Source organism: Electrophorus electricus, chromosome 25, assembly GCF_013358815.1.
Source record: "Electrophorus electricus isolate fEleEle1 chromosome 25, fEleEle1.pri, whole genome shotgun sequence".
NCBI lineage: Eukaryota > Metazoa > Chordata > Actinopteri > Gymnotiformes > Gymnotidae > Electrophorus > Electrophorus electricus.
The window spans coordinates 2,170,190-2,191,820 of record NC_049559.1 but is presented as its reverse complement, the minus strand read 5'-3'; the positions used below and the strand labels follow the sequence as shown (position 1 = coordinate 2,191,820).

The 21,631-nt window shown below is 46.6% G+C and overlaps 1 protein-coding gene across 4 annotated transcripts; it reads right to left on the bottom strand.

Moving 5' to 3' along the window:
- Positions 1-911: 911 nt before the first annotated feature.
- Positions 912-21,343, bottom strand: inpp4aa (inositol polyphosphate-4-phosphatase type I Aa). Of its 4 annotated transcripts, none has more exons than XM_035523068.1 (24): positions 20,966-21,343; positions 12,354-12,601; positions 12,107-12,151; positions 9,331-9,449; positions 9,125-9,241; positions 8,809-8,888; positions 8,545-8,653; positions 7,872-7,962; positions 7,278-7,425; positions 7,057-7,187; positions 6,727-6,831; positions 6,181-6,289; positions 5,796-5,813; positions 5,013-5,199; positions 4,464-4,682; positions 3,903-4,185; positions 3,659-3,694; positions 3,396-3,568; positions 2,870-2,993; positions 2,486-2,753; positions 2,273-2,370; positions 2,075-2,187; positions 1,666-1,820; positions 912-1,393 (listed from the first exon to the last, which is right to left on the bottom strand). In XM_035523068.1, exons 2-24 carry the CDS (start codon positions 12,451-12,453, stop codon positions 1,261-1,263), a joined length of 2,961 nt encoding a protein of 986 aa, XP_035378961.1. In that variant the 5' UTR covers positions 12,454-12,601; positions 20,966-21,343; the 3' UTR covers positions 912-1,260. The 4 variants fall into 4 exon arrangements, with proteins under 4 accessions (XP_035378961.1, XP_026887247.2, XP_035378963.1 ...); XM_027031446.2 differs by having other exon boundaries at positions 3,659-3,691; XM_035523070.1 differs by having other exon boundaries at positions 4,047-4,185; positions 20,966-21,342.
- Between the last annotated feature and the right edge of the window lie 288 nt (positions 21,344-21,631).

The following is a 21,631-nucleotide window of genomic DNA, read 5'->3' as shown; positions in this document are numbered from 1 at the left end:
TCAGCCAAATTAACTGCAGGGATGTGGTGACGTGACATTTACTGCCACACAGCCGGAGGTGGTCAGAATACCACAGAGGACCTGTAGTCTAACCAGGTGCGAAGGCAGAGCTTGTGACAGACGTTTTGACAAATAACATCATGCACTTCTGTAATTGTGCCATTTCCACTGACCTTGGTTCACTGCATAGTGGACGTGGGAGGACTCAACTCCTCATGTGTCAGGGGTTATGGCTCATATCTACCCCACACACAGATCCAGACCACGGCTCACCACCCTTAACACACACCCAGTGCCATATATGCTGTTGATAGGCCAAAGGACTCATTTAAGCATTACATGTCAACCTTGCGATAGGAACAAAACTAACGATTTAATCTTGCTGCATATTTCGGGGGAGAAGGCGGCTTTAAAAACTCTGAAGGCAACTACATCTCTACGGACACCTTAACGCACAATAAAGAAGAATGACCATGTATTTATTTGGTGTATCTAATTATTATTAATATGAGCAAATTTAATTGCTGAAAATGATACTGGAACTACAGTCTACACATAAATCCTTTAAATGACTAACAACATGCAAATTCTTATAAAACTACATAAGTGATGATAAAACGTTTTATTTTAGTGATTTTTTTTCAGAGATCGGGCTAAGGGGAGACCCGTTCCGATCAGTCAGGTTCTACGCTGACCACACAGACTGCAGGAGCTGTGCACTTTGAACTGGTGTTTGGTCAGGAAGTGTGGATGTCACGTGCATCTGTTTGATAAAATGAAAATTCTTATCAGGAGAATAACCCACCCTCCCCAATACATTTACATTTTACGGCATTTAGCTGACGCTTTTATCCAAAGCCACTTACAATTAAGAGAGACTGAGGGTCTTGCTCAGGGGCCCAACAGTGGCAGCTTGGTAGCAGTGGGACTTGAACCAGCAACCTTCTGATTACTAGTCAAGTACCTTAACCACCGAGCTACCACTGCCAGCAGAGGCCAACAGTGCAGCCTCGCAAAGTATTGACCCTGCTGTTTCCATGGCTACAGCGAGTGTTGACTGCACCCGCTGTGAGCTTCCATGGCTACAGCGAGCGTCCACATCATACGACTGCACGCGCTGTCCAGCTCCCTTCAGAGGGGAGGTGGACAGGACAGTAGCGGGGACAGAAGTCTTGGGGGGGGGCTAACAGAGGAAGCGTCGGCGTCAACAGAAGAAGCGTCGGTCGACACCGTTTGTGCTGTCGGACGAAGCGTTTCGTATCAAGTTTCCACTTTCCCGTAAGTGCCCTCCGGTGGCCGGTACTGTTTGGGGAAGGCCTTCAGCTGCAGGGAGTTGAAGGCGTATTTCCTGCTGCCCACGTTCTTCATGGTATTCTCCCTCCTGCAGCCTTCACTGTGGACAGAGACGCTCGTCAGGGACGACCGTCACAGCCGAGGCGCAAACGCCATTATTTGGCACCACGGTTATGCCTGACTGATCTACACAGCTATGCAGTCTGGCTGTCTGGTCCCTGTATACTTCATTAATGTTACTGATTGGGACAATTGTATGTGAAAGTTACTGATAAGCTACTGCATCACGCAAGTGCAGCATTAACACGTCGGACGACTAGTTGTTTTTTTGTTGTAGTTTTTTTTGCTCAGGCAGCAGCTGGACAGCCTCACCTGCGCATGCACTCCAGGGCCTGCGTGAAGACCTGTGGTGCCATGCAGTGCTCTTGCTGCAAGATGGTGCACTGCTCCAGAGTGACCGACATGGCCGTGCGGTCCTTGGCACTCTTGCAGCTGGTCACTCGCACGCCGTTCACCCGGCGACACACCTGGAAAAAGTGACAGGTGAGCAGCCAAACGGCCGGCGTGGTGTACTGACGTGCCGTGCTGGGTTCTTATGCTAACATAACTAATTTGTCTCCTACTTCAAACAGGCTGGCGTGCAGAGATCTCAAACTCTGCCAGAGACGGGAGCCGATAGAGGGACATATTTCAACACTCTGCGTTGACATATATGAACACACAGCGCACAAGATTTCGGAAACGAGGAGATGAGGGGTGTGGGTGTGGTGAACCGGTCTACCTCTGCAGCCTGCCACAGGATGTCCACGTTTTTGCTCTTCCTGGAGGTGATGTTTTGGCTGAGCAGTCTCAGCAGGTCCGGTATGCAGTTCTGACTACGGGACCGCGGAAGACCTGGGGGAGAGCACAAGAGGTCGTTCACCGGCGCGGCGACCAGCACCACGGCACCGTGCGGGTCAGAAGTGGGTTTAAGACTCACAGTCCTCAGGAAGGACTTCCTTAAATTGCTCATAGTAGGACTGCAGTCGTGCCAAACTCTCCATGTTGACGACTTCCTGCAGGGACGTGTCTCCAAACCTTAGACGGAATCCAAAGTTCAACAATAAGGGACCGTATTATCAAATTACGGTCGATTCCCACTAAATGGGACATGAGTAACTAAGGGTGTAAGGGGAGAAGGTCTTTCGCTCACTTTTCTGCCAGCGTCTGCTGTTCGTTGATTCCTACATTGAACAGCACAGGCTGAACACGCAAGAGCATCCCGTTCTGGATCTCCCGCGGCAACACATCAAAGACGTTGCCAGGCAGCGGTACACGCACGTTAAAGCCGTCCCTGTTCCCCGTGATGATGGGCAGCATGTCAGGCCCGAAGCTGGAGGTTGCCTGGGTAACCTTAAAGGTGACGTTCCTGAGATCCATAACGCCGATGCTCATGTCCTCCAACATGGCCAGCTCCTCCCCTTTAACACAGCCACGCAGCGCCGAGTAGCAGTTATCAATATCGCCATCACATTAGCATCGCTTACGCAGTAGCAAGCGAAAGCACGCACACACACGCGCACGCACACACACGTACCATAGGTGCTAAGTAGACCCTCAAACTGGACCAGTAAGCCAATAGTGTGGAGCTGTCGGAGGAAGCCCCCTTCACACAGACAGTTCCTCAGCTTCGTTACAAACCCACAGATCAGGGATGTCAGCTGAGAGGAGGCACATCCACCACAGTTATGGATTATCGTTACAACGAGTACATTCAGCAACGGATTATTTAAAGGAATAGTGTGTGCCTCATGTGACTGTTAGTAACATTAAAACGAGTATGGAAAGGGATCGTAGTGTGCCAGATGCTTGTCTGAAGTTTGTGAAGCTTGAAGAAACTATAGAGGGAAATGATGGAATTCAGGCTTCGTTAAGCTGGTGGAATATGACTGTGAGAGATATGGTATCTTCTGGGTGTGTGTGTGTGTGGTTCAAGTCTGCAGCGGAAACTCTTTAGCAGAACAACTGTATGTCTGCGGCAGAACACACACACCGCTGGGGCACTTTCTGTTCTCACTGGTGGCTATGTGCCTAGAGACGCATGCTGTGTGTGCGCGTCTCACTGTCTGGCAGAAGACCACATCTCTGCGGTACTGCAGGGTGAGACTCATGGCGATGGTCGGCGCACAGTCCTGCATCAGCACAAACACCATGGCCTTCTTTGTTTTATCACTCATCATGGCCACGCACTCGTTGAGCGTCGTCAGGAGAGGGTAGAGCGCGTCGCTCCACTCACCTGGGAACCACCACACAGGGAAGGACCGTCATGCACGGAACTAAAACGCGAAACTGGTTTATTTGAACCAAACCCCTCCCAGTCGATTACCCGGGGAGGTGCCCTCGGCGCTGGGGCTTCCGTCTGCTGAGGAGTGGAACATGTGGTAGATGGTCAGACAAGCTTAAGGAACTTTTTAGCAACGTTACGCATACATTTATGAGTAGCAAACCAAGGAGACGAACAAAGACGTTTATGACGCATGCAAACAGTAAAGTGAAAGTGTTAGAAAATGGCGGTTTCTCAACGTTTTAGTCTGGGGTGGGGTCATGCGAAAGGACAAGCCTGGACCTACAGGGGGGTGTCGGAGAAACGGGCTCGCATGCAGGGGTGATGGGAGAGGATGATGAAGGAGCGTCTGAGGAACACGGGAGGGTGGCGAGTAGGGGCGTGGGGCACTGGTGCCCCGGGTTGATCCAGAAGGCGTCTCCGTGGCTACCTCTCTTGCTGGAGGCAGGCTGCTCCGAGAGGAAGACATCCTCGCTGCTGTTGCTCTGCAGCCGCTCCTTCGTTAGAAGCCTGTCCACGCAGTGGATCACACACTCCAGACTCCTGTCCACGTTCAGCCACACCTTCTCCTGCAGGGGTCGGAGCGGGGGGGTTGGTGGTGAACCCGAGCTAAAGGGGTAGTATGTGGGCGGCTAGCGTTCTGACGCAGACCTGGGCTCGTTATCTCCAGTGGGTCTCTTTCCTCACTCAGCTACAGGCGTTTCGTGTTAGTTAACGGCAATTGCTGAATGATGTTGCGTGGCTTAAAATGACTAGCTAAATAAAAAATACAAAAAAAACGACCGAATGAAGCCTGACATTAAAAAAACAATACTGCATGGAGTTTTGTTCCAGAAGGGGTCCTCACCCACTCCTCCTCGTGCCAGTCCGCGTTCATGGAGGTCCTGTTGGCTTTCCCGCTCCACTTGGCCTGCGGGGAGCCCTGGTCGTTGCGGAGGACCACGCGCTCGGCGTCCGGCCCAGACGGCGAGGCTCTGGAGGCGACGAACTCCGGCCGAGCTGCGCTCAGGGCCTGCATGGCTGTGGTCAGCAGCTTGTTGTCGCACACCGTCACCAGTTGTCTCGTCTGAGAGGAGGAGAGGAAAGCTGGTGTTTAAATCCGTGGAAATACCGCGAGACTCGTTGGAAATGCGTGCTGTTGCCGTTATAGCGCAGTATGTTTATTAGATCATAGTTAAACTAAACTAATCAAAGACAACGGGAGAAGAGTAGAGAAATAATACCCGTTATTCACATCGTGTACGTGAGGACATGAGACGCACAAAACAACCACACCCAGAAGCATCCACTGAGTGGAACAACTCTCTGCCAGAGGACCAATCAGAGGCCGAGGAAGGCCCGTAATCCCTGGGCGCCGTGGCCGAGGGACGGGCAGTGGCGTGCGGGGCAGGCTGACCTTGTCCGTCAGGATGGCGAGGGTCCGCTCTAGCGCGTTAGCCGAGCGCTCCTTGGCAGTGCGGGACAGGCGCTCCGTGTAGTAGCTGACCTGAGTCTTCAGGGTGTTGATGTGGGCGATGATCTCTTTGGCACGCGCCACGTCCTGCGGCTGGTACGCCACGGACTGGGTACGCGCCTCTCCGGTCCTGGCAGAGCGACGAGGACAGAGGCAGGTTAGTCCTGGTACGCGAGCTCTCTCGCCCTGTCTCTGCTCACCTGTCTTCTAGACCCTTCCATGGACACTTACGTGGCCCAAAGTATAACTCGAGACATATGGGACATATATATATGCACCCAATTTATTAGAAACATTTATTAACTGGAACCACCAGAGGTGTACAGTTATAGTCTATATTCATCGTTATCCATGCACCGTGTTAGAAGCTGATAGGGTGATGAACTGTGCACGCTAACAGAGGTTCCATAGTCTGCAACTTCTAACACCCATCAGACATAACAAAGAGGCAAGCAATTGTAGGTGCGAGGCATGTGTTTCTAATAAAGTGGCTGGTGACAATGTGTACAAAACACATGCCTGTGCACAAGTGAGCACTACATCCAAACATTATGACGCTGTGGTCACAGAGACATTAAGATTAACACAGACATTTGGACTCGGGTCGGAACCAAGCGGTTCATGAGAATGAAAATGAAGGGGCTGAAAACATCATTGAATGAAAGAAAATGGAGAAGCAGCACTGATGGAAACGACTATTCGGACGTCTGTGTCTCCACAACTCACCCTTCGTCTTCAAAGGCACTGATTTGAAAGCAAACATGGAAGCAAATCATTACTACCGCAAATATATTTCTTAGAAAAATAAGGAAGCATTGAAGTCCTACTGATGGTAACAAGAAGCAAATATTTACAGAGAAACCGACATAATGGGTCTCAGCTGGGCACTTACAAGGTCCACAATCGCATCTGACTGATTGCACTATGCCGGATTATCTGTAATCTTAACCATTCCTTGAGCGTTGTAGGTCTGGTTTGAGATTAAGAAAGCCCGGTCTAGTGCTAGGATTAATCTGTACCGGGACACCAGGTGACGGGGTTTGTGGAGTGAGCCTTATCTGAGCCGGGTTAGGCAGGCAGCATCGGGCTCAGGCTATGCTCTGGATCTTACTGTTTCTTGGTCTCTTCAAACTTCTGAATGATCTTTCTCAGACCGCTGCCCTTAAAGCCCTGGTGGTGTGCTGCCGGGGCCCCGGCAGTGACCACGTCATACGTCCGGTCTGTAGGAAGAGAACACTGCCTCAGCTCGGGCTTGGGCCCACTACACACACAGTGGTGCCCCTTCGTCTGTGGCCAGATATCCGGCCAAACGCAGCCGAATGTTTGAGTGTTTTTGACACTGCTACGTCAGACAGCATCTGCTCCGATAAGAGTGTCTGATAAACCAAACTGGCAGAGGGAAAACTAAATTAATCCTGCCCTCGCCTGTCAAACAAACAGATTAAAATTAAGATAAGGTTTCATTAAAATTTGCCGCAGTCACTAGTTCCAAAAGAAGTAACCGTCTGACTGTGAGCCCAACGAAACATTTACATACTTTTTTAGCCAACATAAAAGGGAACAGAGTACTAAGTGCTACTGGGTTTAACATCTGAGTGAATTGCCCCCAAAGCCATCACCGTTGAGATGGATGGAGAATAACGGAGATTAATCTCACCATAGCCTGATTCACCCTGCACTCTCATCCTCTGGATGTGGAGGTTGGTCGGCACAAACTCCAACTTCCTCTCGGCTTTCAGAGTGCTGGATTTGAAAGAAGGACCTGATGACCAGAGAAGAAAGGAAAAAGAACCGGACTAAAAGGCGGGCGTCGTACCTGGGAACAATGCCAGCTTTTTTGAGTCGACCCGTGATTTTACACTGCTCACATCGCTGCGGGTGCGATAATGCACCACGACTGGACACGACAGCTCCGAGACGACATACGTTCTGTGTTGAACTTCTACAGACATGCAGATCCGTGAGCAGACGACTAAAGGAAACTTACCCTTGTACTCATGCAGGTCACTGAGCGTTTCCTGGTAGGTCAGGATGATGTTCTGGTACTGGGTAATGATCTGCCTCCTCAAGTTTTCCCAGCATGGAGACAATTCCCCCAGCTCCTCCAGTCCACACACCCTTCCCGCAGAGCACATGAAGTGTTTACAAACAAAAACAAAAACCACAGACTAAAAGCTCCAGCAGGCGTTGGGGGCAGGACGGGCACACCTGGCAGCGTCTTCCTCCAAGAGGAGCTTAACGAACTGCCTGGGCACGTGGAGAGAGAGAACGGTTTCCGCCATCTGCTCCAGCACACGCAGGTGGTTCCCGTCTGTGGTGGGGAGGCGGTACATGCGGGATATCGTACCGCCGAACACTGCAGAAACACACGCCAGTCAGTCACGTCGGCTCACGCCTGCAAATCTCCTAGTGTTCCATCAATTGCACCTCCAAAATCTTTATTATTACAATTTAGAATTGTGGCCGATTTCCAAGATGGAGCGGCGGAACGCCAGAGGATGTTTCAATATGAGGTGACTTCGGCACGTTTACGAAGGTTACGAATGAAACAGTTACGAACAGAGTGGGAGATCATGGGTAATGGAGTTCCGTACCCAGTTACGAACAGAGTGGGAGATCATGGGTAATGGAGTTCCGTACCCAGTTACGAACAGAGTGGGAGATCATGGGTATTGTAGTTCTGTACACAGATAAATCACAAACGAAACGCCCAGCCTTAAGGCCTGTGGTTGAGACACCTGAAAACGTTTCCCTTCTTCCTTGCATCACACAAACATAAAAGAAAACAGCGACGACACTAACCGGCCTTTAAGAGCGTGTCTCTGCACAGCGAGGCTGACTTCGCTTGTAGACCCATGGAATGTGTCAGGCTCTCATCAACAGGTAACACCATCTGCGGTACACACGGGATACAATGTCATGGAAACAGAGTCTTTACTGTGATGACTGTAGTTAAACTGAACCAGTGAACTATGCTTACAGATGACTTCGTCCGATCAAGCTTAACTGAAGAGGGAGGGTTTTAGTCATGGAGAAGCGTGATGTAACACAGAATCTACTGCAGCATTCTGCCGTGTCCATGACAGATGTTTGGTCTTTCCTGACCAATGTTTGGACTGCAATATTTAGCACCAGGTATGCATTTGCGGTTCGCACAACATAATGCGGTAATTATTCTTTATACATGTCTTATCTTGCTCTTACATTAAAAGAACCAGATGAAATCAAACAGATCCTACTTTCTATTTAAACATTAAATGAAAGAAATTTTAAAAATTAAATAAACTTTTTATTTACAAGTCTGGAACTATTAAAACTATTTTTTATGATGGAACTTTCTCAAAAGAATTTCATTACGGATGTCATTAACAATGCAATTACGGCTGCTGCTCTTGTGATTTGACGGCAATTTTATTTCGAAATCACGAGTTCGTGATGACACTGAGCCCCACTGTAGCGCATGCCCCGCACTCACTCTGCCGTTAACCGTGTCCGTCCGACTCAGCGGTGCTTGCGGCTCTTTCTTCTCCTCCATCTGCCAGGCAATAATCGTGATGTTGCCTATCCTCTCATTCTCTGCTGATCTGAGCCAGCGAGCAAACAACAAATCCAACAAACTACATTTCCCAGAATGCTACAATGCATTGTGAGCTTGAGGGGCGATTTCACTAATGCATTACAAAGCAGTATTGAGATGTGTGCTTCTGTGCGAGCTCTGTCCTGTACTGAGTCCACGAACCGTAGCGTGAGGTGCAGCCTCCGGTATTTATCCTGCAGGAGATCTTTCACCTTGAACGTGGCAGAACCGAGCAGATACATCTGTTGAAAATGAGCCCAAAGACACACACTGGAGTCAAAGTGAATAATGACAACACTCAAATACTGCTAATGCTAACACACACAAACTAGAGTCATGACTTCATGAGAACACACACACACCGTTCTTTGTAAAAAGTGGTGATCGCCTCTCGGGTAAGAGTTTGTAAAAGGGAACTGTAAAAGTACACTGCAGCCTTAGAGGTGATTCTGACGCAAGTCAAAGGTAAGCCTCTCACCGTCCCTTGCGACCGGTCCTTAACGTCGTAGACAGAAAGCTTGATCTGAGTCTGCTGGGTGATCAGGGAGTCTTGAAAGAAAGCGATGCTGCTGAGGAATATGGGATTACTGGTGCCCTGAAAAGAGAAACACAAACGAGAGTACAAACGTCGGTGCGCGTCGTCCTCGAGCGGCTTAAGACGGGTGGAGAGATGCTCGCCCTCACCTCGATGATCTCGGTCTGAGCGTGCTTTGTCCAGAAGGCTTGAGGAGGCGTTGTGCAGCTCACTGCTACAAAGCCGCTGGGCTTACGCTCCAGGGCTGGAGCTACCAACTCACTGCATGCTGGGAGAGCACAGAGGAGATAAGGTCAGGGGATTGTGGGGGGTTTTTCACCCATGTTTAACTACCCCCCATTCCTGTCAATGACCAAGCACAGAAGTAGATAGGCAGGGGCCAATTTAATAACGTTATCTAACTCCAAATGATAGTGTATAGCCCTCCCCCATAACTTATGGCATTATACATGTTATAAAGTTTCTTATCAAATAAGTTTAACAAACTTTAGCAAAGCTAATTTTGCGTTTACCCTAGTGAACATGCACAGCAAAGAATGAATACTTCACATGGAATTAATAAATATAATAAACTATTAAACTAAATCGATATAAAATTATAAGTGGTTCCTCTACAGTGGTTCACTCGGGTTCATTTCTACATTTACCATGTATGTCAAATCATGCCATCTAGAGATCTTGAGAATCACACGGTTCAGGGTAACACAGGGATTATTAGCAGTGTATAAGACAATCAGATCCAAACCACACTGCCAAGGTAAGGTAATCTGTCTGTAAACAATTGTACTGGAAATAACAGAAATCTAGCGTGGAAACTACCTGAACGTTCGCGATAAAAGCAAAGGGTAAAGACCCAACAAAAATTGTCTCATGTTACACTTTTATACGTTTCGATCAGTCATAGATTCTTATAGAGCCAAGTTAACCAATGAGGAAACAGATATCTTGCTAAACAACAGGCTGATGATAAAAATAAAAGTGATTAGTCAATAAACTTGAGAGCCAGAGGTATCGTGCAACCTGATCACTGCCCTCTGCACAAACATGAGGTAAAATAGGGTCAAATATAAGTCCACGTCTGAACAAGTTACTATCAAAAATGCATTCCTACAGACTCCAGAGACAAATGAACAGACAACCAAAGTTGAATGTTTGACGAACGTTTAAATGCTTTTAGGTTTTTTAAGGAGTAGGTCACAGTCTTTTGGGCTTTGTAAGGAGTTTCGCTGAAAGTTCATTCACCAAACACCCTGACCGCATCCACCCACGTTCACCCCATTCACCCCACACATCCACCCACATTCGTCCCACACATCCACCCTGACCACATCCACCCCACACATTCACCCACATCCACCCCATACATCCACCTACATTCACACCACACATCCACCCACATCCACCCCATACATCCACCTACATTCACACCACACATCCACCCACATCCACCCCATACATCCACCTACATTCACACCACACATCCACCCACATCCACCCCATACATCCACCTACATTCACACCACACATCCACCCACATCCACCCCATACATCCACCTACATTCACACCACACATCCACCCACATCCACCCTGACCACATCTATCTGCCTCTGCAGACCTACAGGACTGCAGATAAAAAGAGCATCAATTTGAAATCTGTTTTTACACAAATATTTTATAACTGCCTGTATCAATATACAACAATATCAATACTAGTTGCAATAATTAAGCATTTAACACCAACGGAGCCGTTTACTGAGCCTGCAGTTATTCTGTCTCAAAACATGATTTGATATCAGCTACAAGACAGCAAGCTATCTGGGAGACTTGGCAGGGGAGCCCTACTACTGTTGTGGATGAACACACTGAAACCTTTGCCAAACGTTACTGAAAGAATGACTGGAAACAGCTGATGAGGTCCGAGGCAATCGGGACAGAACTGTCGTCAAGCGAGGTTCTGTGTGAAGGACCGGTCGAAGATCCGACTACAGTGCCAATCATTTTGTTTCTTTAATTGTTGGAAATTTTATAACGTCCTTGTCTTGATTCCACTGAAGGGAAAATTTGGAGCGATAATTGCAATATGGAGGTTGCAGAGCAGGATGCAGGGACAGGTTTAGTAAAGCAGAGACATGCGTTTATTAGCACACACAAGAAAGAAGACATAGCGCGCAGGCTATCGGGTGTTAAACATCGACAACATCCACAGCTGGACAAGTGACTTATATACGTGTACGTTAATGACACAGAACAAGGATCAGATGTAAAACAGGAGAGGGTGTGACCATGCAAACACACACACACACACACACAAACACACACGAAGACTTTGAGGGGGAGGGGCCGTATTGTGACAATATTTAATTGTAATCTCAGTGCTTACTGAACTACTGATTTATTTTCATATTTAACCAAGGAACTGATCATTCTAAAACGCACTGTATCGGTCAAGGTTGTGGGTGTTAGCTTTTTCACAGATGAGCAGAAGAGAGCAAACACTCAATAACTGGTTCATCTTGCCTGAATAACCTGTTGCTAAAGCAACCAGTTCCTTCTTTCTGGCTTACCCACACTGGGAAGCATCAAATAACACACTAGGAAGCCCAGCATCGTTCAGTCTAAGCTCCTGACTGTAAAACTGGGTAAGGGACACCCAGACCAGACTCTCCCACAGCGCACTCCCTGACCCACAGCCTAGATGGCAGTCTATAAATAGTCAGTCTATACTCTTACTGACCAAATATCTTAAAAATGTGTTTTTTTAAAAAGATGCTATACAGATGTTTAGAGAACTGTTCTGTAGGCCATTCTCAGACATGACGTTACAGATAATACTTCAGACAATATTGGCTGTGACTTTTTCCAAGTTGTTCAGATCAGTGCAGCGAGCTTGTCGCATCTCCGAGACACGTTTGTCAGCTACTCACCCAAACTGAACTCCAGCACTGGTTCGTCAGGATCCTGACTGCTTCCTAAAGATCATCGCACGGCGTCAAATTACATGCCAGTCGGATCTCTTAAATTTGCACAGCAAATCTAGCTAATTTCTAGTTAACATGAAAACGCTTTTGATTCAAGTCTGGATAACTTGAAACACTTTTTATTGGTTGGCTGAAATGAACTATAATTAATGCTGAAAAAAAAAAATTCCAGGGACCGAACGCCCCATCTCACCTGCCAGCGCGAGCCCCATCATCTCTGAGGAAATATCGAAGGTGTTGGCACGGTACACGGACCAGGGCCGGTGGCGAGGGCTGCGCTCTCTTACTGCCATAACTCCAGTCGCACCAGGGAACTCTGGGAACCCGGAGAGCAGCGTTGACAAAGTGTCTTCACACCAACGTGCCAACGGCGTGGTCCTCTTATGTCTGTAGGTCTGCCTTAGTCCGTGAGCTCACTCCATAAACGTCTTAACGGAAAAGCTGGAAAGAGAGAGAGAGGAAGGGAAACCGGCATAAAACGCGGAGCTACAGCTAAGACGAGCTGAGAACAAAAGGTTTTCCGCAAATGTCAAGGCCCGGTGAAGACTTAATTCGCTCATTCTATGGTGCCTGGCTTGAAAATGAAAACTGACTGAGAAAACAAAGTGAAGCCCTGGAAACCTTTCCTCTATTTCTTGGGCTAAATAATTCATAAATCAACAATTAATTATCTAATTTTGTCAATAATAAGACTTGGTTTTCAGACTCTACTCAATCCGAGGCTACAGGTGTGGGATTAGCACACGGAGTACGTCACTCTGCAATCACAGGCCCCCCAAACCAGCATCTCTCTCATCCCAGAGTGCCCTGCAGTCTGGGATGGTCTGGAAATAAATGACTACAGTTTTCCGCTGATTGTAATCGAGGAAATACTGGAATGTGATCAGGAGAGAGAAATATGAATGAAAAAGTAACAGATTGTGAGGAAAAAAAACTGAACAAGCAACGATTCTCAAAAGCAAATATGTTATCACTACAAAAGCAGAGACACATTAAGCCCAAAACCTTGTGAAACGTTGTATAAATATTATAAAATAAAACTAAAATAATAGCACGTAGCCATGTTTTACCGTAAAATAAACGCTTCAGTGATTCAAAAAAAGTATTTTAAGTACTTGTCATTATTATTCAAATTAGCATTCAGTAAAATAGCAAATAAAAGTAAACAACTAAATATGTAACTAAAACTACCGTCATTCAATAATATCAAAACACAACATTCATACATTTCTACGGTGTAAACCAGAATTGATCCATTCACATGAACTCAGACACTATTGCTTACTTTTTGTGCCTCGTCTGAGTTTTTTGTTGTGGGCAGAGAAACTGGCTGAATATTCCGGGGAAGAGAGATTGTCTGAACAGATTGCATATTGCTGCAATACTGGTACCTGAGAACAAGCCTGTTCAAAGTGTCCATCAACACACCAACACACCAACACATACACTCAAACGCACACACTCACACACGTCCAAGGCCGGTAAACAGAATGACATCATGCACCTAAAACCGAACTTCCTCCCACCCCAAAACCAACCCCTTAAATCCCCAAAACGTTTAAACAAAAACAAAACTGAGCAGTTCACTGCCTGATTAGCGTAACTGAAGCTACTGAAACAGGGTAGAAGGAAAACAGAGGAAAAGACAGACAGGCCTTTGGGGACATGTACGCATGCTCATCATCTTTAAAAAAGGGATTTAAGCTTAGCGGAAGGCAACCCAGAGGAGCAGCAGGGAGTTGGCTGTACTCTGGGTCTGGGCTCTGCTACAACACAACAGTCAGCAAAGCCCCCATCAGCCCTCCATCTGTACTGTAGTCCGATCCAGCCCGCTAAAGGCGTCTGGGCTTCTGTGCTCACACACTCACCCTTCAGCCCAAGACACTGGCAGGTTATCATTTTATTCACAATCACATCAATTCATTTAGGCTGCAGCATCTGCCTTGTTAATGTCTCTGACACAAACATCCCTCATGCTGAGGAAGAAGGACAGAGATGGAGGACATTATCAACATTTAAAAAAATCAGATTTGATATAGAACATCCTATATGTGCCTCAGTCACCACTAAATCATCCACCACCCAGACTATTCACCACTAAACCACCCACCACCCAGACTATTCACCACTAAACCACCCACCACCCAGACTATTCACCACTAAACCACCCATCACCCAGACTATTCACCACTAAACCACCCATCACGCAGACTATTCACCACTAAACCACCCATCACGCAGACTATTCACCACTAAACCACCCACCACCCAGACTATTCACCACTAAACCACCCACCACGCAGACTATTCACCACTAAACCACCCATCACGCAGACTATTCACCACTAAACCACCCATCACGCAGACTATTCACCACTAAACCACCCATCACGCAGACTATTCACCACTAAAGCACCCATCACCCAGACTCAACACCATTAAACCACCCATCACCCAGACTATTCACCACTAAACCATCCACCACCCAGACTCAACACCATTAAACCACCCAGACTATTCACCACTAAACCACCCACCACCCAGACTCAACACCATTAAACCACCCACCACCCAGACTATTCACCACTAAACCACCCACCACCCAGACTCAACACCATTAAACCACCCATCACCCAGACTATTCACCACTAAACCACCCATCACCCAGACTCAACACCATTAAACCACCCATCACCCAGACTCTACACCATTAAACCACCCACCACCCAGACTCAACACCATTAAACCACCCATCACCCAGACTATTCACCATTAAACCACCCATCACCCAGACTCAACACCATTAAACCACCCATCACCCAGACTCAACACCATTAAACCACCCACCACCCAGACTCTACACCATTAAACCACCCACCACCCAGACTATTCACCACTAAACCACCCATCACCCAGACTCAACACCATTAAACCACCCACCACCCAGACTCAACACCATTAAACCACCCACCACCCAGACTCTACACCATTAAACCACCCACCACCCAGACTCTACACCATTAAACCACCCACCACCCAGACTCTACACCATTAAACCACCCACCACCCAGACTCTACACCATTAAACCACCCACCACCCAGAATCAACACCATTAAACCACCCATCACCCAGACTATTCACCACTAAACCACCCATCACCCAGACTCAACACATATGAACCTGTCTGTCCGACAATATACCAAGAGGACATATAGGGCCGTAGGTATCAGGTGATCACAACCTCCAAAGCCAACAGATGAACATTAGCCATTCAGGTACATCCAGCCTATTTAAATCACAAAGCAATAATATCACATAGCATCACAGCTCAGCATTTTAGTGAATCGGTCAGTCACACCAACAAGCGTGCGCTGTGGTCACAAACCCCACAGCTCTGCCACTCTCTCTGCTTGCATCTAGTGACCACGCCTCAATCCTCTCACGAGATCTGGACACTCGGGGGGGGCACTTTCCCCCCTCTGTGTTCTCTAGCCTGTTCTTTATTCCCTCCATGTTCATGGGTGACCTCGCCTTAGCTGGATGCGGAAGCTCTGTCTTCATTGTAAAGCGTCTTTGGGTCCCGAGGAAGGTGCTATAGAAGCAGAACGTCACTCTTTCTAATGATTATCCTAAACAGACACTCCTCCTAACTACCGAGCTCGGGTGTTTCAGCTACACCTGTTGCTACCAGGTCTAAAAAATAATATAGCACATGGCCATGGAAAGAAACAGGAAAACAGATCGCACCGAAGAGCTCAGCAGTTCACCCTGTCAGCTGTAAGAGCAAGAACTGTGAAATGGAAGCGTTTAGGAACAGAAGCTCAGCCACAAAGCCGTAGAAAATGCCGACTCGCAGAGCACGGATGCCAAGTCCAGAAGGAAATACTTCCAGATTGCCTCTTTAAGCAACCATCACTGGAGACAAAGACATTTTAGACAATTACATGTTTCCAACTTTGCTGCAACAGTTTGGTCAAAGCCCGTTCATATGCCAGCACTACTGTGTCCCTGTGCACAAAGCGAGGTCCATAAAGTCAGCGTTTGACAAGGCAGCGTTTGACGAGAGAGCGTTTGACGAGAGAGCGTTTGACGAGTTTGGTGTGAAGGAGCTCCAAAGGCCGACCTCAAACTCAGCAAACACGTTTGTGACACACTGGAACATCGACTGCAAACCAGACCTGTTTGTGCCTGATCTCACCAACATGCAACTTCATAGTAATGCCTGTGGTTTTGAAATGGGATGTCCAACACGACTCCTATAGGTGCGATGGTGTGGCCTCCACATAGTTTATAGTGCAATTGACAGGCCCCCGGCTCCCAGCATTACCAAACGCAGTCAGGCGCCATACCGACCAAGGACAACATTCAGTTTATCAGCCAAGCTACAGCAGAGGGAAAGATGGAGAGGCCATTACCTATGTTGCAAGCATCACACATCCACAAAGATTCACACCACCCCCTCATCAGACCGCCATGAATACTCCATCTCTGATCCATTCATCCATTCATTTCTTCTCCTTGTAGAGGTAGGATTCACACGAAAGAAGAAAGAAACCCAGCCATTAACCAGAAGCTATAACTGAACTCAGTAAATAAGGAGCTTGCACCATCATTAGGCATCAATACCAATATGATATTAAAACACATACCAAGCAATTAAAATGAAATTAAAGGTGGAGCACATTCGTGATTCACAGACAACACCATGACATTAGAGAACACAAACACATTATGTCAAAAGCACATTTATTATTTTCATTCAAATGTATTAAATGAGGAATTTTCTACAATTATAATCCCTAGAAAGCAATTTCCTAGAAAGTCAGTACTAACTGGTTATCAGTGACGACTAAAATTGCTAAAGACTTCTAAAACTGGTCACTGGTGTTACTATACAGTGGCCTGATAACTACAGCCATTTCCATTCGAAAGGAAAGACAAAGCAGCAACAAAGCAGCTTTGAAGCTGCTCTCATAGCTCCTTTGAAGTGAAGCTACAGTCACTCTGCATCTGCCACCAATGTCTCTGGGGAAAAAAAAACAAACAAACCCAGAATCACTTCTATGACATAGGAAATCACACCTGCTCTTTCTTGTTATCTGTGGTGGGTGCGGCCCTGGCCTTTGTGTTACTGCACAGATCTGACATTCACGGAAAATATCTTGTGTAAACAAGTCAGTTTGCTCACATATGAAGGTGCTAATGACTCACTGATCTTTACAAACTTGTTCGTACATGATATAAATATGCTGCCACTTAAAGCAGATACCTGAACTATTCGTCGCTTCATTTTACAAACGTGTCTGCAAAATCAGCATCATCTACTACAAAATGTCATTGCACCAAGAAGCCTGCAATACATTTAGAATCAAATCAAATTTATTTCTATAGCACTTTTTACAACAGATGTTGTCACAAAGCAGATTTACGAATGTCCAAGTCCAAGCCCCCAGTGAGTGAGCCAAGGGCGAGTGTATTTGAGTATTTCTGGGGCAAAAAAAAAAAGACAGTGATAATGGAACACTAATGTGTATGTGGCGTTAAACAAAGAGGTCTCTGAACGAACTAATTCCTGTTTTGGCTGGACTCAAACGCAATTTGAGGATCTACAACCACAAAAAGCAACCAAAACCATTTACTGATGTCTCATCTTCTTTCCACGGTAATTTGTGCTGTCTGAGGAAACGCCTGCCCTTGTGACTTCCTCTCCGAGTGGCCATCTTGATCCAGAGCGGGTCTTTTAGAAAAACAACACTTCCGAAGGTAACGCAGGATGATTTAGTTAACCGGGGTGGAGCAGTCCACCGTTTCCTCTGGGAATACTACTACTACTACTACTACTACTACTACTACTACTACTACTACTACTACTAATAATAATAATAATAATAATGCCATACATATAATAAATATTATTGCATACACATCTTATATTAGATATTTATTTGATCACAAATTATTACATGTAAAATTGGGTCTCAGTAATAATCAGTAAAGTATGAGCCAGCCTAAAAAAGGAAAATTAAAACATGCATTTAAAAACAGAGCTTCAGAACTTTCTGTCATGGTACGGCCCCGCCCCCTCCTCAAACGTCTTGGGGGGGTTGTGTGTTCATCCGTCTTGCCACGCCCTCTCGTGTCGTCCACCTGTTTTGTATTATGTGTCTTTAATGTGTCTTTAGTGTCTTTAATTGTCTTTAGTGTATAAATGTCTCCTGTGTCGTAGTGTGTTTGTTGGTGTTTGAAAGGTGTTGAGTACAGAGCATGAGTGTTATGTTTTATGTATCATTCGTGTGTGTAATAAACGTATGTTCAATCGTGCCTCTTCCCTGCATCCTGTGTACCTCGAGATGTTACTTTCATTTCTTGGGAGTGCCTTACCAGACTTTAAGAATTACATAATAAAATGCTATTCCACCGACTCACTCACATCTATGAATCAATTCTAGAGGCTCTGCTGTGCTGTGCTGCCTGATAAAATCAAAACCATCAATGAAACTGCAAAGAAAATATTTCCAAGCATCCCAATGAATACTGCCCCAGTGTTTATAGCTTCCTATGACAGACTCAAAGATGCCACTCAAGATTAGAAACCCTTAAATAAACAGTAGGGCTGCTATTGTCAAGGTTACATCATGAATCTTTCTTGCATCTTGGTGCAAGCAGGACTGGTGCTGATATGTAACTACAAAAGCATGACTAGATTACAACTCTCATTTGCCTGTGAATGGGGTGGTTCATTCATAATAGACCTTAGCCAGGGAACATCTGTATGGCTGAATCAGATCTGCTACAAATCTGCTGTATGTGTGTCATCTGCGTGCCTGAATCAGATCTGCTACAGATCTACCATACGCGCGTCATCTGCGTGTCTGCGTTTGGAACCGCAGGCAGGGGCCCCTGGGTCCTTCTTAACGAGGATCTGGGTTAAGCCGTGGTCCTGGAGGGAGAGCCCCGTTGCCTCTGGTGTGACTCCCTGTTGGGCCACAGAGTGTCCCAGTTACACAGCACTCTCCTCACTCCGGAGTGACGGACAGAACCGGCTGCAGTCACTCCCTCCTGCTGTCTCTCCTCACTAAGCTCCCACTTTTGTGGGATGTTTCGCTCACATGGTTCCAAAACCCCAAAGCCCCTAATAATAACTCGCCCCTAATAATAACTCGCCCCTAATAATAACTGCCATTTTCCTCTCCTCTACTGATACCTGGGGCCAGTTTTCCAAAACTCATTAAAAGGTCATTACTAACGTATGTGTATTACAGATACACATCAAAAACCTACCAAAGCTACCAAGTGCCAGAAACTACACGGAACAAAGCACTACAAGCACTTGGAACGCTTCATCACTGCATGTAGGAGTCTTTGCTTTTAGCTCATGGTTTTCTGAAGCACAGTCGATTTACTTGGCTTTGTATATGTCTACCACAAATTTGAATACAGACACATGTACTTTGCTGTCTAGGCAGACGGAGGCCTGAGTACCCAGTCAGCAGGTGACACTTATGGATATAATGCTAGTAGATGTAGATTTACTAATGTCTGTCAGCAGCATCCTGCCTCAGAACTCGGGGTACAAAACCTCTGAGTCACTGTGTAGGAAGCCCCCGAAACAAAGCGCAGTGTGGATCGCTGTGCCCTCAGGAGGCTGACCACAGCTACCATCACCTGCTCACACAAGATTCAGTCGCTTCACTTTCACTATGCAGTTTATTTAAAGCACACAAACAAACCCCTTGATGTGATCGGACTTGAGACCAGCCTGCAATAATTTAGAACGAAATTATTTACATTTGTTTGGTTCATGTGAAAACAATCGTTCATCAAAGCAAACACGGAGCACACACCTGGAGACGAACACGGCTGAAAGAAAAATTATTAGTTCGAGGGCTTATTTGCTTCCTTTGCATATTACAATAATGGAGAGAGAGAGATGTGCTTGTTTACAGTTGTCTTGAAATTTAATTAAATTTGCTGAAGCTAAGTAAAAAACTATTTTCCCCCCTTACTGCTTGCTTTGGGCATTAGTTACAAATGCTGTTCTCTTACCAATCAATAACAAATAATGCAAGCGTTTGCTGTAACGGCAGACTCCTGGGAGAAACGAACCCAGCGAAGGTATACAGTTCTCCGCATATAAAAAAGGAAGGACTGTTTGATCAATGAGGCGCTTGTCTTCACAACAATGGCACGTTTTTCTGCGGAGTGATAACGGACCTGGCCCGGTCGTTTGGCGAGCTTGAGGATGCGTTACACCACCACAGAAACAGGACGAGTACTAAAATAAGTCCTAGAAACAGGCCTCGCCTGCTTTAGGAAAAATCTCTGCAGCGAGATGACTCAAAAAGCAACCAACGTTGTGCGAAACAGGAAACTCGTTAATATGCGACTCCCTTTTTAAAAGCGATGAGCTTGTGGCCCACATGAATTCGACACGGAGCTCTGAGACGCCTCGTCTGAATCTCGGATGCATCCGTCATCTGGCTGAAGGACTGAGCTCATACCGACAGTCGGCCGTGCTGCCCAGACAAGGACCAGGAGGCACCTGCAGTGGAGCAGTGACTAGCAGTGACTATGTTGTATTATCTCCACATCCCCTCACGGCGTTTTAAAATCCACCTGCAGAGCACAGCTTAGATGCGTGCAAGAACAGATCTCAGCTAAAGACCCCACAGCCTCCGGCACGCGAGCTGCCCGTGACTCATACGATTCGCTCGCGTGTTTATTTATCACATAAACGATGATTTATGGCAAACATCCACGATGCAACGACGACGAGCTTTGATCGTACGGATGATATCACTTACGCCTCGTTGCAGACACGCTCCATTTTCAGGACGTATGTAGGTCTTTTGGATCTTTGCTTATCCGCTCGCTCCGCAACGCATGACTCGCCCTGCCGCTCCGTCACCCAGCCTGACGTAAGAGTTCTTTCGCGAGAGGCACCGCCTCTTCTATCCGCAGTCGCGCGCTGTTTCATTGACGTCGTGCCGTGAACTTACGGTTCATCTGTAACGTGTCCGTTTCAAAACGTCGTGCAATTTCCGCCGTCACGTTTAATGAATCTGTTGCATGTGTAGAAGAGCGAGATTGGGCACGTGTTACCCAACCCAGGTGGTATCACAGTCCAGCAAATGAGGCGATCTGCTCTGCACTGTGCAACTGACACCACGAGACTATACTGGTGTTGGCCACAAAGAAATATTAGTCCAGCACAACACTGCTGCCTATCGGTTAGCATTGAGTACTACTACCTTACACTACTTTTATCCCACACGAATTCACTACATGAAGATCAAGTGGGTACTTTTAAAAAAGTTAAAAATTATTTAATGTAATAGATAAACTCACCATCCCTCTCAAAATGCCACACAGCTGCTTATGCTATGCATCTGATCTAAAGTTGTTACTCTTACATAACGGTGCATTTTGCTGAATCTTACCTGACACATTTGTCATGTTCTGTTGCAAAT